General features: G+C 40.9%; 1 protein-coding gene across 3 annotated transcripts in view; it reads right to left on the bottom strand.

Annotated features, from left to right (window-relative positions):
* Positions 1-18,447, bottom strand: part of RNF121 (ring finger protein 121) — a 77,019-nt gene that overhangs the window by 18,817 nt on the left and 39,755 nt on the right. For all 3 annotated transcript variants that reach the window (XM_043481237.1, XM_043481238.1, XM_043481239.1), the window contains one exon: positions 3,453-3,607. In XM_043481237.1, the coding sequence (XP_043337172.1) occupies positions 3,453-3,607 (155 nt within the window). The remainder of the gene's footprint in view (positions 1-3,452; positions 3,608-18,447) is intronic.

The raw sequence follows: 18,447 nt of genomic DNA, 5'->3' as shown, positions 1-18,447 counted from the left end.
AGAAAGTCAGTAATGCAGACACAGAAACATGGCCTAGGAGCCTCTGGATCACCAGAAGTCCTCTCTCTCACATCAATGGGGACATCAGGCTCTTTGCTTAGGACTTATATTGAGCAACTGCAGTTACTATACATGGCTGATCACTCCCCCTCAATTGCAAAACACCTCCACATACCAGGGAGGTATTTTGTATTTGTACTTTCCCGGTCTCACACCAAGGGAAGAAAAGGGAGCATTAAAGGGAGGTTTCAACATATGTAAAACAGACAGCCAACGGGAATTTGCTGCATGTCTCAGAAAACCCAAACAGGGGCTCTGTATCAACCTAGAGGGGTGGGATGGGAGGGAGATGGGGAGGGAGGTTCCAAACAGAGGGGATATATGTACACCTATGGCTGATTCATGTTGATGTTTGACAGAAAATAAAATTCTGTAAAGCAATTATCCTTCAATTATTTTTTTTTTAAAAGGAGGTTTCAACATCAAACAAAGAATGCCTGCCTAACCTCAGACAACTATGTCATCTCAAATTTAGGTCAGCTGGATAAGGAAGTGAAAACCAGTAACTACAGCTATGCTCAGAAGGAAACAGTTATTCTTGTCAGGAAAGAGGATTCAAGGAGAGATGAATAAGAGGTAGAATTAGCTACAGGCTTTTGTAACTGAGCATGGTTAATCTGAATACTGCTTTGTTCTAACCCATAGAACAATAACAAAATGAATGATGTCTAATGAGTTTGCTTCTGAATTTTTTTCCCCCTTGGAGGAGAAGGGATAAGGAAGGAGGCACTCAAAGAATACCTTTATTTGGATATGTGTGTGTGTGTGTGAGATGGTGGTGTGGGTTGGGGAGTGGGGGTTGGATGGGGGTGTGAGATTCTCCTGAAAGAGGGGCCATGCTCCCTAGGATCCAATGAAAAGAAGTATGGAATCTGTTGGTTGACTGCAAGTAGGTTCGGAGAGGAAAGACAGTTCCCAGAATGTACCAGAGCCTTTTAAATGCTGTGGACATAGGTACCTTATATCACGGGCTACTGTTCTACCGGCAAGGAGAGCTTAAGAGCAACTCAGCAAGTCTGTCTGGCTCTTGAGAGCCAACGAGGTTACTATCACTCTGCTGGGCCTCAGGGAAGATGCTCAAGGTCCCTCCCTGCTTGGGCCTCCCTGCTGCGGCTAAGCAAGGGTGTAATGACTTCTCAGGTTAGCAAAGGGACCCAAACACCTTGCAGTGTCCACCTTCAAAGACCACAGAAGCTCCACCATCCAGAGTTTGCAATGATCAGCTGGGAGTAAGACACAGCAGAAAGGATACAGCATTTTAGGAGGAAGCTGGATGAAGTGAGGTTTAGTAGCTGGGTAACCCCAGATAAGTCATATTAACTTGAGACAAGTTTATTAAGTCCTAACACAGGAACCCCTTACTACCTTTCTCACTGGATTGTACACAGCTCATTTCCTAGTGTATAAAATACATGCTCAATAAATGCTGCATAAATAAATCTGGATGTTTATGAAAGTGCTTTGAAACTGTAAAGCATTACTGAATGCTAGTTGTTAATCATCACTGAAAACCTCTCATGTTATAAACATATTTTCAGTCATTTAGCTAAGATATTTAAATTACCTGATGATGTTTAACATGCTTTATTACATTCTTTCTTCATATCACCCTATATGAGATAGCAATTATCATCACATTTTTTAGGGATAAAGAATTCAAGGCTGAGAAACATGCAGTCATATGGGTCATATAATTAACAAATGGCAGGGCTGGGGGTTTCCAATCCACATCCATCTGGCTCCAGAGCCTGTATATTTTATGATGGCTTTTAATGTAGGAGACTTTCCAGGTGGCTCAGTGGTAAAGAACCTGCCTGCCAAGCAGGAGATGCAGGTTTGACCCCTGTGTAGGGAAGAACCCTAGGAGAAGGAAATTGAAACCCATTCCAGTATTCTTGACTGGGAAATCCCATGGACAGAGGAGCCTGGCGGGCTGAAGGCATGAGCTCACAAAAGAGTCAGACACGACTTAGCAACTAAACAACAACAAACTGCTGCGGCTGCTAAGTCACTTCAGTCATGTCCAACTCCGTGTGACCCCATAGACGGCAGCCCACCAGGCTCCTCCGGCCCTGGCAAGAATACTGGAGTGGGTTGCCATTTCCTTCTCCAATGCATGAAAGTGAAAAGTGAAAGTGAAGTCACTCAGTCGTGTCCGACTCTTAGCAACCCCATGGACTGTAGCCTACCAGGCTCCTCCGTCCATGGGATTTTCCAGGCAAGAGTACTGGAGTGGGTTGCCATTTCCTTCTCCATAACAACAAACTACCATAGCCAGACAGGCGCTTCTGATCACTGACTTCACCTTGTAGGTAAACTTTACTTTGTAGAATAAAACTTAAAAGGCCAAGAAAAGGCTGGCAGTAAAGCAGAACAAAAGAAGCATGGGGAAAAGAGTAAGTTTCAAGTTGGAGGTCTCTGGATCAGGTAGTCACAACTCTGAGACTGGCCAGTTCCTCTGCTAGGCTCTCCTGGACCTGCACACGTGTCTCACAGCACTTACCAACTGCACTGAAACAGCTGCTTTCTTGTCCATCTCCTCCATTAAAACGAGTACTCCTTGAGGGCAGGGACCATGTCTTATTCAGCTCTGTATCCCCAGCACTCAGCACAGGGCCTGACACAGAGCAGGTGCTTGTTGAATGAATGAACCAGAAAATCTCTCTTTTTTTTTCTGTCAAGCATAGATATAAATGACCTCACAAGCTGGTTGGGAGGATCAGATGAGAAATGCATTTGGAAACACAAAGAATTATACAGGAAGGGGCTGCTTTATGACCAAAGATGGAAGTATTGTTTGTTATAATTCTCCAGTTTAAATGTGCTGAGATTCATTCATTCAACAAAAATTCAGAGTAGGCTACTATGTGCCAGGCCCTTTGGCAGAGCCTGAATATACAGTGACAAACAACATGGATGTGGTTCCTGATCTCACAGTTAGTTTAGTGGGGGAGACAGACGCTTAAAATAATATTTAGTCATAAACTGTGATAAGTTCTATGAAGGAAAGCTACAGGGCACTAGGAAGAGAATGTAACAAAAAATCTACTCAGAGATCAGAGAAGAGTTCACAGAAGAAAACAACACTTAAAACGAGACCATGAGGACCAGGATTTGCTTACTTATATTGTTAGCTTTTAATATAAACAGACCTTGATGTAAATAAGCCGTTAAGGTAAGTTATAGGGAAATATCTGGGGGGTTTTATTCTGTGAACGGGGCAGGAGGTCTCCCAATCAGCTTGTTTTGGCAGGGCTGTGTGCCAAGTAATCTCGGCAGATAAAAACTGCAATTTTTTTTTTCAGTTTAAGCCCACCCACCTCCCATGCATCCCAACCCATTAGTTTCAGGAAACTTGGCTCCTTCCCACTACCCACTGGCTAAATTCTCACCTTGGGGTTGTCTGGACTAGTGGTTTTCGGGTGGCTCGGAAGGTGACAAAGGCTGTGACAGCGGAGAACAAGATCCAGATCACGAGAAACCTCCACCAGTGCAGCTTCACTGTGAAATAGAGGGGAACAACCCACATCTGAAAGAGGGTCACCATCTGAAACACAAACATAAGCACTTCAGCTCTAGCCAGCTCCCTCTGCAGCTCCATCCACAAATCCAGAGCATATCTTTTGTGTTCCCTTTTAGCCTGATCCTCTCTGTGCTTCCAGTTTTGGATAAAAGCACCTCCTAGTGACCCAAGTTTGAAACTCTGGGACCATGCTTGACACCAACCTTTTCCCCACCCAACCTGTTCATTGTACCTACTCTTTCCTTTCCATTTGAGTCCTTGCTGTCTCTTACCTGGCTGACCATTACCTCTTTATTAAGTCTCCCTGAATTCAATGTCTCTGCTCCAGCCTATTCTTCCCAGGAGCACAGTTAGTCATGAACACGTCACTCTACTGCTCAGAACTCTCTGAGGTTCCCTTTCTATAGATAAGATCTGACATCCTTAGACCCAACATCCTTAAGCAGTCATATCTCCCTCCCACCATGGAGCTCCAAACTACTGTTTCAGGATCATCTTCTACCACTCCCCATGACTGCAGTCAAGGTATCCTGCTCTAAAACATCCTTCCCACCTGCCTTTCAGCCTGAGAGTATCACATGAGAGACACATGAAGCCTTCAGTCTCGTTGCTAGGCAGAATAAGTCATGACTTCCCAATGCTCCAAAAGCATTTTTCTTTCTACCATCATTACAGGGCTTATCTAGAGTATGAGGCTAGGTTCGAATTCATTCTCTACCTTACTGTAAGCTCCTTAAGAGCAGTGACAAGGCCATACTCTGGCCCATGATAGATCCTCAATGAATTTAGATAAATGAGGGGAAAGTAAGACTAGAACCTTAAGAGGGAAGCACATTTCTATGATAAGAGTATCTATTTTACTTTCCGTCCTTCCACCTTGAACTTGTTAGCTAAGGCGTTCCAAATGTATAAAACGATTCTAAGTCAGAAGTTGGGACCAACACCAGTCTTCTGCTTCCCCAAGTCTTCTAACTCCTTCCCCAACCACCCAACTGTCACTAGATGGCACTCTTCTCAGGTGAGTAGCAGGTATAAAAAAGATAATTGGCACTTAGAGGCTTTCTTCCTGGTATTAAGTGAAATCAAAGAATGTATTTTTTTAAAAGGGAGGGTGGCTATAGAGAGGAAAATAGTAGCTAGCATCCTAAAGTTCCACAGAAGAGAAAACTTTTGAGAAAATATTTACTCTTGAGGATTTCTAGACCAGTGCTGCCTAGTCCAAATATAACATGAGTCATATGTGTAATTTTAAGTTTTATAATAGCTATGCTTTAAAAAAGTAAAGAGACGCAGATTATCTTAATTTTAATAATATGTTTTATTTAACCCAATACATCTAAAATATTACCCTTTTGACACGTACTCAATATAATCTACCCATGAAACATTTTACTCTTTTTTTGTAATAAGGTTTTAAAATCCGATGTTTTATATTTATAATATATCTCAAAAGAGACCAGTCACATTTCAGGAGTTCCACTGCTACATCAGACTGGATAGTGCAGCTTAAAGCATCTTTTTAGTGTTTAGCTACTACTCTTTTATAGACTGCTCTGTGGCAAGAAAAAGCCTTAGCTTTTTAGTGTTATTTTATATATTTGAAAAGAGACAGACTGAGGAAGAGAACGGTGATCAGCCACTTTGCCTTAGAGCTCCTAGTGCTGTCTGCCCACTGGTCAGTGAACAGTGCTGCCCCAGTACCAGTTCCACTGTACAGGAACCTGCAGTTGACTCCCTGAATGAAGCATTCTAAAATATCCTGGCCTTATAAGGAAGGCAGGATAGGGGAAAAGGATAATTAAGGAGTTTGGGATGGACATGTACACGCTGCTATGCTTAAAATGGATAACCAAGAAGGACCTACTGTGTAGTACATGGAACGCTGCTCAGTGTTATGTGGCAGCCTGGAAGGGAGGGGAGTTTGGGGGACAATGAACACATAGTATATTTATGGCTGAGTCCGTCTGCTGTCCACCTGAAACTATCACACATTTTTAATGGGCTATATTTCAATACTAAATAAAAAGTTATTAAAAAATAAAAGTTAGATGAAAAAAAAAATTCTGGCCTTACAAAAAAAGTGTGGAGGCACCAGGACGTACTAACAAATGGCTACCCAAATAATGCTCCATGTGACATTCTAGGAGATACATGGAGGAGACCAGAAAAGTGCATCACAACAAACAACTGCAGATTATTTAAACTAGGGGATAAGGCAACTAGAATCATGACACTAAAAGAGGGTAAATGAAGGTGGGTGTGGAAAGAAGGGCTGCATGGTTTTCAGCCTTCACATCATTTGCTTTGACAGGCTCATGGGGGTGTTTATAAAGCAGTAGGCCCAGAGACTTGAGAAGAATTCAATCATGTGGTCCAGTCACATATGTTTTGAGAAAGAACAGGAATTCTTGTCTACTTCCAGCTTTTCCAAAAACTTGGCTTTTTACATAAAAACAACAAGCCTGCCCTCACAGCCTCTTTCTCACTCCCCATCACCAATAAATAGCATGTTCTGATGGGGAGTAAGTCTGGGCTTCCCTCGTAGCTCAGTTGATAAAGAATCTGCCTGTAATGCAGGAGACCTGTGTTTGATTCCTGGGTCAGGAAGATACCCTGGAGAAGGAAATGGCAACCCACGCCAGTATGCTTGCCTGGAGAATTCCATGATCAGAGGAGCCTGGCAAGCCACAGTCCACAGGGTCGCAAAGAGTTGGACATGACTGAGCGACTTTCACGTTCATTTTAGGTTCTTCAAAACAGATGTCCCAGTAGAAGCCCAGTAAATCTGGATTCTAGTTCTGATCTGCCTCCAAATCATTGGGTCACCGCAAGGAAGGTTTGACTTGATTTTCAAAGCCCTTTAAGTTCTAGCACACTAAGGTTCTGTTAGACCTTATCTGAGCCTGGTATCTCAGACTCCCTGGGAGAGTGAAGGCAGTGTTCATTCTCACTCATCCATCAAGTGTTTACTGTGCATTTAATGGGAAGAGAAATAAACATGACTTCTAGTTCCTGTCCTCAAGGAGCTAACAGTCTAGCAGCAGGAGAATAACATAGCTCAAACCCTTATTTAATGACTCAATAAAACTTTAGACCCTTTCTAAAGAAGAAGAAATCATTAAAGATCAAATGGATACAGTAGAATGATACAGTGAAATGACTAGCGACTTTAGAATTAAAGATATCTAGATATGAATCCCAATATAGCTACTTACTGAAGTCACTCAGCTCTGATAGCCTCAGTTTTTTGAAGTATAAATGAGGTTAACAGTATCTACTCCATTAGGCTATACAGATTATGTGTTAATGAATGGAAAACTTTCAGAACAGTACCCAACAAGGCAAGAATTCAATACAAGTAATGTAATAAATATAATGTAAGGATTCAATATGATAGCTCTTTTATTTCAATGGCAGCTTTCCAGGTGGCTCAATGGTAAAGAATCAGCCTGCAATGCAGAAGGCATGGGTTCAATTCCTGGGTCGGGAAGACCCCCTGGAGAAGGAAATAGAAACCCACTCCAGTATTCTTGCCTGGAAAATCCCATAGGTAGAGGAGTTTGGAAGTTGCAGAATCCACCAAGTTACAGAGTCAGACATGACTGAGTGACTAAAAACAAAAATATTTCAACGGCAACAATGCGTATAAAACCATAAGCACAGCTGCACAGTGAGCACAGTTGCTTAAATAAATGAGAACTCTTACTAGGGCTTCACATGATTGAAGACTCACAAAGTCACATATATAAAGGAGCAAAGATTGCAAAGAGGTAATGAAAATCATCCACATATTAAAAGTGGTGAGGTATCAAGACACTCTCTACCAGGGAAGTCTGAAAGCCAGATCTTGTTCAGGGCCTTGAAAGCAGCTGCTGGGGTGAGAGCCCAGTGCCTGACAAGGGGCAGGCAGAGGGGCTGGGTGAATACAACAGTCTACCATGGGGAAAATGGTAAGTAACAATTCTGCCTGGTTAATTTATTTGTGTCTACTGTAGTATCTACTGGCATTCTGCTTAATAAATTAAGTTGAAGGCATTTTTAATGGCTAGCTTGGCAATAAATGGCTGAAAGTTACTTAAAATTCTCAAGACTAATGGCAGGGACTCTGGTGCCATCTGGTGGCAACACTCTGGTTCAACAGTTTGTTTAACCAAATGCTTATACCTGATGCTATGAAAAGATGAAACAAGGGGGGACCATGGCTCTAACCTCTCCTCCAGAATCTGGGGTAATGAGACATAAATGCATGAACTGGGCAGTCATGCAAAGCATCAAGCACTGATATGGGAGTTCAGAGGAGAGATGCAGCAGTGCTGGCAGAAGCTGTCAAGGGGAGACTGGCCAGAAATGGCAGCGCTCTGGCTGGTTCTGAAAAGTGAAAGTGAAAGTTGCTCAGTCGTGTCTGACTCTTTGCTACTCTTTGCTACTGTATAGTCCATGGAATTCTCCAGGCCAGAATACTGGAGTGGGTAGCCTTTCCCTTCACCAGGGGATCTTCCCAGCCCAGGGATCAAATCCAGCTCTCCCACATTGCAGGCGGATTCTTTACCAGCTGAGTCACAAGGGAAGCCACAAGCAAAGCTGGTTCTGAAGGAGGTTTCATTATGGTGTTTGTGCATGTGTGTGTGTGTGTATGCAAGTGCACATGTGTGTGCGAAAGCCATTCATCCTCTTTCCCTGAATCTGCAAATACGAAGCTGAAGTGAAGACCAGCCTGAAACTGACTGACTGATTCTTTCAGCAAACATTTGCCAAGGGACAATCCCAGCTTTGCTGATCTGGAAGGTAAGAATAGCAACATCCCACTTACCTCTCCACAAGACTACACAGTTAACATGATGCTGTTATATGCTACAGTAAGAGTTACCAAGCCCTTATTTAAATGGGCTTTGTTTAGATTTCTTTCATCTCAGAAACCGTAATTCATGAAGACAAAAAAGAGCTGCCAGACTACATCCTTCTCTGGACACTAGATCCCTTGCCAGAGGCACTTCTGACTTTCAGTATTCCCTTCACTTCTTTTCCTATGTTGTGGGGACAGAGATCACCTACTATGCTTGACTGCAGAGGAATACCAAAGATGAAATGAAAACAACAAGTCCAGATAGCACAACAAAGTAAGAGACTCACAGCTTGGAAAAAAAAATGGACAGAATAAATGGACAGAGGTCAACCGGAAGAAGGTCTGGGATATGCTCCACAGCTCTGATCAATACTGTCATGAATGATTCATATGAAAATACAAAGGATCTGCTTATCAAACTGTGAGCAGCACAAAGCTTGGGAGAAAGGAGAGAGGAGCAAGGCAGTGAACATGGAAAGCAGAAACAAGATCCAAAATGAATGAAGCTCATTCCTACAGTTCTTCTAGCTCTACCATTCTGTGATCTGATAAGCTGAAATGAAGAACCAAAACTTCAGGCTGAAACTTCACCAACTACCCAAGTATTGGATAGGGAAGGAGCTGCTCACATGAAAGAGATCCAGGGGTTTCACCTGACTACAAATTGCCAGGGAATATATGCCAAGAGGGTCATTATCAAAAAGCCAAGGCAACACTATGCTACTTAACTAAGAATAAACCCTGAATGAAGGAGCAAGTAGCTCTACCGCTCTCTGCTCTGTCAAAGCATCCTTTGGCCCTGAGATCTGGTTTTAGGTCCACAATATACAAAGAACATTGATGAATAAACATGACCATAACAGAGTAGCCAGGACTACAAAGGGTCTGGAAACCAAATCACATAACAAACAGCTGAAGATGCTGGGATAACAGGCCTGGACAAAACTAAAGGAAGGCATGGCTATTATCTGAAGATCATCCAGAAGCCCAGCAGATACAGTCAGCATGGTTTCTGTGACCTGGTAACACCTCACACATTGCTAGAATATTCCAAAGGGCAAAAACTTGGTTGGCAATTACCTCCTACCACACCCCTGGAAAATGGTCAACCTATCATAAGAAACAGATATTCCAGTGATAAAAGATGTGCTATGTTCTTTCCTATTGCTGACCTGAAAAAACCTGCCTTTTGTCTACCTTCTGCCTCTGGGTCAAATTCTTGTCCCTCAGAGAAGTGCAGAGTATATTTACTCCCTATTTCTTATGCCTACTCTCCTAATACCCAAAATTATGTCTTTTTCCCTCAAGTCTTCTCCTCTTCAGGTAAAAGTCACTCAAGCAGTCATTTAACAAACACTTGCTGGGCATTTACTGGACACCAGGCTAAGGACTGGGGAATTCAGAGTTGATAAACAAAAGCTTCTCAAGGAGAAGTCTACTGAGAAGAAACAGCAATAATGTAGTATAATAAGTGCTATAATGGAGTAGGTCCTGGTGGCCAAGAAAGCAGAGCAGAAGTGCCCCACCCAACGTGGCGGAATTATCTCTGTCCTGGGTGGTCCAACAGGTGCAGATGGAGAAAGGCATCATGATGCGGGAACAAGGTATCCTTGAGAGAGTACACAGGTACCTGAGGGAGGTGTGAGAAATGAGCCTAAAGAGGTAAGCAAGGCTCAGAGAAGGCTGATCACACTTAGGAGTTTTTAATTATATTCCGAGGAGAAAAGTTTTTCTCACAGAAAGTGGATTACAACCCTTTACCATCTTAGTCAGCATTCTCTAGCCACATTCTAGTGACCCTCTTATTGTCTCAGTCTGAGAAAAATCTATAGTACTTTAAAGATTTCCAGGTATGAGATTCTGCCACTCATCCATTACAGGAGGGAATAGCAGTTCAGGAGACAGGAGTTTGAAAAGATACTATATTTGGTAACATACACGGATGATGAAAGCTTCTCCTTGGAGATCTTTTAAAAATAGGATAGATACTTTTCCAGGCATAGGCTTACTCCTTCCCCTAACATCCCTGAGGGAGGTAAGGAGCAAGTAAGATTAGACTCTGAATAGATGATGAAAACTGAGTTACAGGGACACCAAACATCAAGTCCTGGGCTAGGCTTCCAACCCAGATCTTCTGTCTCCCGAGTCCTGCCTCCCAGCACTGGTCACCAAGTTAGGGGGAACCCTGAAGAGGCATAAACAACACAGACCAAAGTGGGGATGGTTGTGAAAATACTGAAATCCAAGAAGAGGACACGGGCAAAAGTCATTAAAGGAAAACTCAGGGTGGGGGGGAGGGGGTTAAAACCAGAAATGACTATGGCAGAACTGTCAACAATCTCTTGAAACTTTTGGAAATCTCAAAAAATGGTTGAGTACTCTATGGAAAGAGCACTTAACCAAGAACCAGACTTTACATCCAGCTCTCCAATATGATGGTCACTGCCCCTGGCAAATCACATCTGGATTTTGCACTTCGGTTTCCTAATCTGAAAAATGGAGACAAACCCCTATCCTATCTTATAGAGCTATTTGTTGTGAGGTTCCAAAGCAATAACAGATGAGAAAAGTATTTTGTTTTTAATCAGCAAATTCAAAACTATAAAGCACTGTAAGGTATTATTACAGTTGCTGCTACTGAAAAAAAAAGTACCTGAAATTTAAATACAGAAAACAGTAGGATTGCCTGCTCCCAAGAGCAGTTAATTTAGACTCTTCTTTTAATCTAAAATTTCTTTTCTTTGAATTCCTAAATTACAGAAAGAAGTTTGATAATCTTCACAGTGAAACCAGTAGATTGGCATACTTGCTCATAATCAACCTCGTGGCTGGCAACATCAGTGCTAGGTTCCAGAGTCTAGGACAGTGTTTCTCATTATGGATGAATTTTCTCCCCAGGGGACACCTGACAATGTCTGGAGATAGTTTTGGTTGTCACAATCAGAGGGAGGAGATTGTAGGTAGAAATCAGGGCTGGTGCTAAACATCCTACAATGCACCTCATAGCCCCCGGAAAAAATAAAGAATCATCTGGCCAAAATGTTAATATGCTCCCTATTGAGAAACATGGTCTAGGAGAACAGAGCTCATGTTTTTCTACTTAGTGGTCACGGGTGCCCAATGGAAGCTGGCCACCAACCAGCACTAGTAAAGAATAGAAAATTTCATTCAGTTGGAGAGAAACAGAGCCTTATCAATTAATTCCATCATTTCTTGACATGCCCTGAGAAGCATTTTCTGTGAAGCTCTGACAGCTAATCTCAAACAGCTCATGTTTCTACTACTCAACAACAATCCGAGAGCTTCTCCTTTATACAACATTCTCAAAGGAGTTGTTTTGATTCTTGTTTATTCCCATTCCTTACTCCACAGACAATTTAATGTGTTTAATATGTGTATTTTGGCGGGTTTTTTTTTTGAAATAACAATAAAATTTACTTTTCACATAGATCTGAGTAGCAAGACCATTTTTTAATTTTTTTTTTTTCTGGAGTATAGTTGCTCTACAATGTTGTATCAGTTTTAACCATTATTAATCACCACAGTTTGAACTGTAAACTCATAGCTATAGCAAGTACCTAAAATCTGTTTAAGCAGGGAGAAGAACTTTAGATGCCCCAGGATGGAAAACAAGGAATAACAAGATGGGATATCCAAATAGAACAGCAAGGAATAGAATCCTCAGTCCACAGGATGGTTCAAAAATCTAATCTATAAAGTACCAATCCTAAAAATAAAATCAGAGCAATCTGGGGAAACAGACTGCAACACATATGTCAAAATGCTTATTCGTAATATATAAAAAGCTCTTATAAATCAGTAAGAAACATTCTAAAGAATCCTAAGCAAGGAAAGAAATGTGACTGGACACACCACATGGTTCAGCTGTGAATAACATTTACATGTCACAATAATGTAAATAGGGAAACTTATTTACTAAAAACTGGGAGGCTCAAACGTGTGTATGTGATGGGTATAGACGTAGTGGTATAAGATAATCACCACTTTCCATGGCAGCACGTCAATACATGTTCAAAAGTAAAATTTTATATATATATTTATATATGTTTTATATTATTTATTTATATTTATATATATCACACACACACACACATATATATATCAAGGATGAATAGAGATACGCAGAGGATTGTTGGTTTCTAAACATTATAGAACTACCTGACTTTTAAATTAGATATTTTCACCATATTAGATTTGACAAAGATTAAAAATACTGAGGATTCTCTATATTCTCTTTAACACTGGGTAATAGCACTGTTTAACATCTGTTGGTGGGATTGTAAACTGCTATAACTTTTGTGAAGGGCAACTTGACAAGATCTATTAATAATTAAATATCAATTCCACTTGAACAGGCAATTCCATTTTTAGGAATTCATTCTACAGAAATGCTGGCCCAGCTATGCAAATTATTTCTGTAAAAAGTTTACTGAATCACTGCTGTAACTAAGATAAACATCGCATTGAACAAGTCTATTGGTGCCATTTTTCTAACAGCATTTACTCAGTTCACGTGAGTCTGTGTGTCACATTTTGGTAATTCTCACGATATTTCATCGTTATTACTATATTTGTTATGGTGATCAGTGATCTTTGATGTCACTACTGTATTTGTTTTGGAACACCACAAACTATGCCCATATACGATAACAAACTTAAATCAACAAATACTGTCTATGTTCTGAGTGCTCCACTGACCACCCATCTCTCTCCCTCTCCTTGATAAAGTCAAAGTGTTAGTCACTCAGTTATGTCCAACTCTTTGCAACCCCATGAATTGGAGCCTGCCAGGCTCCTCTGTTATGGAATTCTCCACGCAAGAATACTGGAGTGGGTTGCCATTTCCTTCTCCAGGGGATCTTCCCAACCCAGGAATCGAACCCAGGTCTCCTGCATTGCAGGCAGATTCTTTACTCTTTGAGCCACCAGGGAAGCCCCTCCCTCTCCTTGGGTCTCCCTATTCCCTGAGACACACAATAATGAAATTAGGCCAATTAATAACCCTACAATGACCACTGAGTGTTCAAGTGTTCAAGTGAAAGGATGGACTGGTTGGATCTCCTTGCAGTCCAAGGGACTCTCAAGAGTCTTCTCCAACACCACAGTTCAAAAGCATCAATTTTTCGGCGCTCAGCTTTCTTCACAGTCCAACTCTCACATCCATACATGACCACTGGAAAAACCATGGCCTTGACCAGACGGACCTTTGTTAGTAAAGTAATGTCTCTGTTTTTTAATATGCTATCTAGGTTGGTCATAACCTTCCTTCCAAGGAGTAAGCGTCTTTTAATTTCATGGCTGCAGTCACCATTCGCAGTGATCTTGGAGCCCCAAAAAATAAAGTCTGACACTGTTTCTACTGTCTCCCCATCTATTTCCCATGAAGTGATGAGACCAGATGCCATGATCTTAGTTTTCTGAATGTTAAGCTTTAAGCCAACTTTTTCATTCTCCTCTTTCATCAAGAGGCTCCTTACTTCTTCACTTTCTGCCATAAGGGTGTGTGTCATCTGCATATCTGAGGTTATTGATATTTCTCCTGGCAATCTTGATTCCAGTTTGTGCTTTTTCCAGCCCAGCGTTTCTCATGATGTACTCTGCATATAAGTTAAATAAGCAGGGTGACGATATACAGCCTTGACGTACTCCTTTTCCTATTTGGAATCAGTCTGTTGTTCCATGTCCAGTTCTAACTGTAGCTTCCTGACCTGCATACAGGTTTCTCAAGAGGCAGGTCGGGTGGTCTGGTATTCCCATCTCTTTCAGAATTAGGGAAGTACAAATTAAAGCACAATGAAATCCCACTTTTATGCAAAATAATGTGGCTATAATACAAAAAAAAAAATGGAAAATAAAGTGTTAAACATGGAAAAACTGGAACCCAATATAATGTGAGTTAGAATATAAAATGGCACAGCTGCTATAGAAAACCATTTGGCAGTTCCTCAAAAAGTTAAACATAAGGTTACATATGACTCAGCAATTCCACTCTAGGATATATCCCAGAACTGAAAATAGGTGTTCAAATAAAAACTTACAGTGAATGTTCATAGCCACACTATTCAAAACAGCCCAAAGGTGGAAACAACTCTCAAGTGTCCACCAACTAATGAATGGATAAACAAAATGCAGTATATCCACACAATGGAATATTATACAACCACAGAAGGAACAAAGTACTGGTAGATACTGCAGTGTGAATGAACTTTGGAAACATTTTTAAGTGAAAGAAGTCAGGCACAAAAGACCACATATTGTATAATTCTATTGATATGAATATCCAGAATAGGCAAATACATAGAAAGCAGCTTAGTGGTTGCCAGGGTGTGCTGGGAAGGGGGAAATGGGAAGTGATTGCTTAATGGGTATGGAGCTTCTTTTCGGGGTAACAAAAATGCTGCTGCTGCTGCTAAATCATGTCAGTTGTGTCCGACTCTGTGTGACCCCACAGACGGCAGCCCAGTAGGTTCCCCCATCCCTGGGATTCTTCAGGCAAGCACAATGGAGTGGGTTGCCATTTCCTTCTCCAATGCATGAAAGTGAAAAGTGAAAGTGAAGTCGCTCAGTAGTGTCTGACTCTTAGTGACCCCATGGACTGCAGCCCACCAGGCTCCTCCGTCCATGGGATTTTCCAGGCAAGAGTACCGGAGTGGGTCACCAGCGCCTTCTCCAACAAAAATGTTCTAGAATAGTGACAGTGGTTGCACAACAATGTGGATGTGCTAAAGGACACTGAATTATACACTTTAAAACAGGTAAAATAGTGAATTCTGTTATGTGAAATTGTCCTTAACAAAAATAAAATCTATTCCATTTTCACAAAAAATAGTACCTGAAGATATTTGTATGTCTTGAGCATTTTTCTCTTAAGAATAGGAGCAAGAAAGTCCCTGACATTAGCTTTAGAGTTTACAAAATACTTCACCACGCGAACTTACATAATCTTCACAACACATGAGGCAGACACTATGACCCCAATTTAGAGATAAGAAGAACTGAGTCTCAGAGCAGTATAAAGTCATATGGCCAGGAAGCAGGAGCGTTGGCTAATCAAGTCAGACAGTCTGACTTAGCGTATTTACTGTTGCAAGGCAAACAGCTCCAACTTCTGATAAGCTTGAAAAAGGACAGGAGATGCCATTGTGTACATACATCTTGGAATTTTTCTTCTTCCAAAGTTAGTATTTTAAAGCAGTAAAAATATTCACTGTATCCAAGTTAATAAAAGTTTTAACAAAACCAATATAGATGATTATTGAATAAGAGCAGCATAAAGCAGGACATACAGATTTCCTCTTCCAATTTTCTAAAGATGAGTTTAAGTTTCTTGGTGAACAATATGCTATAATGCTAGCATGTCCTCTCACCAATATAGTTCAGCATAATGTTTACAGGGCATGGCAGTAAGTAATGAGATGACTGTACATTTCCTTATACAACTGGCCTCATTAATTTACATTAACTAGTGAATGGCACATTAGTGGTTTTCTAACACTCTGACGAGTCCTATAGATGTTCCTGAGAAAGCGGAGGGGTGAGGGTTACCAGCCCAAGCAGAGCATCCTCTTATTTTCTACATGAGGTTTTTTCTTAAGATACTGTTTTAAGTAAGGATGTCATTACTTTTTAAAAAATACATATGGAAAGACACTGCAGTATATATATGCAGTGAAATATTGAAATTGAAATGAAATATGAAATTGAAATCTCTTCAATTCTTCAGAGATTTTAAAAAATCTCTGCAGATAAGCTAACATTATATAATTATTACTAAATACAAGCACAGAAATGCGAAGTAGGTTCACTCTACATTTGACTTAAGAGTTTTCTTAGTTTCTAGGTTCAATTAAACTATCCTGATAATCCCCATTTTATAGAATAGGTATTGTGAGCACACAAGGAGAAACAAGTGACTTATCTCACATGGCAGGGTGAAGCACAAATAGGGTCTAGAAATCAAGCTCCATCCAGATGGCTTAGTCTGTTGGATGATGCCTAGTTCAAAAAGCCTTGGTTGTCATGCGGTCATTCCATGCACTATGACCTGAAGGTACAGATGTCTCTACTTGAGGTACATGACAATACTTGAGGTGGCTAATGTGCCAGTAATGTCTGGAACACATGCCAGCTCAATGGCAAAATTAGTCTCTCTTCCTCCTATGTTTCAGATTATCCCTTGGTTCCCCGGATAGAAAATCCTTTCCAGAAGGCACAGTCAAAATTATGAAACATGAAACAGAAGATCTGGATTCAAATCATGTCTCTATCAATTAGTTTCCCCTTCATGCCTGAACTATCTGGGCCTCAGTTTGTTCACAGTACTTACCTCAAGGGCTATTAGGAGGGTTAAGTGAGATAGTTTAGCAGGTCCCATCCTGTGGGCTACAGACCCCATGGGTATCTCTGGCCATATTATAAGAGGTCTGAAAAAGCACATACTAGAGAAAAAGAATCATTTAGGGTTTAAGATTGAAAGCTCTGGAGTAAAATTGTCTGGATTCAAATAATGGTTTTACCACTGGAGCAGGTTACTTAGCCATTCTGTCTCAGTTCCTCATCTGTAATTGGAGGCAACAGTATTCAATGGATTATTGTGAGGATTAAATGGGGTATATATGTAAAATGCTTAGAACAGTGGCTGGCATAGTAAGAATTCAATAAATGCTAGCTATTACTGACATTTACTGAATTAGTAATTGCTATTACCTGAAAGAGATGGGAATACGAGACCACCTGATCTGCCTCTTGAGAAATCTGTATGCAGGTCAGGAAGCAACAGTTAGAACTGGACATGGAACAACAGACTGATTCCAAATAGGAAAAGGAGTACGTCAAGGCTGTATTTTGTCACTGTGCTTATTTAACTCAGATGCAAAGTACATCATGATAAAGGCTGGGCTGGATGAAGCACAAGCTGGAATCAAGATTGCCAGGAGAAATATCAATAACCTTAGATATGCAGATGACACCACCCTTAATGGCAGAAAGTGAAGAAGAACTAAAGAGCCTCTCAATGAAAGTAAAAGAGGAGAGTGAAAAAGTTGACTTAAAGCTCAACATTCAGAAAACAAAGATCATGGTATCTGGCCCCATCACTTCATGGCAAATAGTTGGGGAAACAGTGGAATGGGAGGAGAAGGGGACAACAGAGGATGAGATGGTTTGATGGCATCACCGACTCAATGGACATGAGTCTGAGTAAACTCCAGGAGTTGGTGAAGGACAGGGAGGTCCGGTGTGCTGCAGTTCATGGGGTTGCAAAGAGTCGGACACAACTGAGCGACTGAACTGAACACTACTATATGTGTTTACGTATTCTTTCAAAGTATAATTATCATCACATGGATGCTTGCCAAGTTTTTTATGTTAAAGAAGGGTTGTTATACTTGAAAAGGTTAAATACTTTTAAGATAATAGCTGTAAAAGAATTCAGTTTACTACCTGCCATGTCCTCATCCAGAGTAGTTACATTTATGATTTCAATGTTTTTTAATTTACTGAGGTTTACTTTGTGGCCTAACATATGGTCTATCCTGGAGAATGGGCTATGTGCACTTAAGAAGAACATGTATTCTGCTGTTGTTGGGTACAGTGTGCTGTGTATGTCTGTTAGGTCTAACTGGTTTATAATGTTGTTCAAGTCCTCTGTTATCTGTTAGTCTTCTATCTGGTTATTCTATCCATTATGAGAAGTGGGGTACTGAGCTCTACAACTATTACTGTAGAACCATCTGTTTCTCCCTTCAATTCTGTTAATTCTTGCTTCACCTACCTGGGGACTCCTTTGTTAGGCTGCATATATGTTTGTAATTGTTGTATCTTCTGGCTGCAGTGAACATTTTATCAATATGTAATCACAGCAAATAGATGGGAAAAAAGTGGAAGTAGTGACAGATTTTATTTTCTTGGGCTCCAAAATCACTGTGGATGGTGACTGCAGCCATGAAATTAAAAGATGCTTGCTCCTTGGAAGGAAAGCTATGACAAACCTAGACAGTGT

The sequence above is a fragment of the Cervus canadensis genome, chromosome 11, assembly GCF_019320065.1.
Source record: "Cervus canadensis isolate Bull #8, Minnesota chromosome 11, ASM1932006v1, whole genome shotgun sequence".
Lineage (NCBI taxonomy): Eukaryota > Metazoa > Chordata > Mammalia > Artiodactyla > Cervidae > Cervus > Cervus canadensis.
This window is presented reverse-complemented; position numbering and strand designations above follow the sequence as displayed.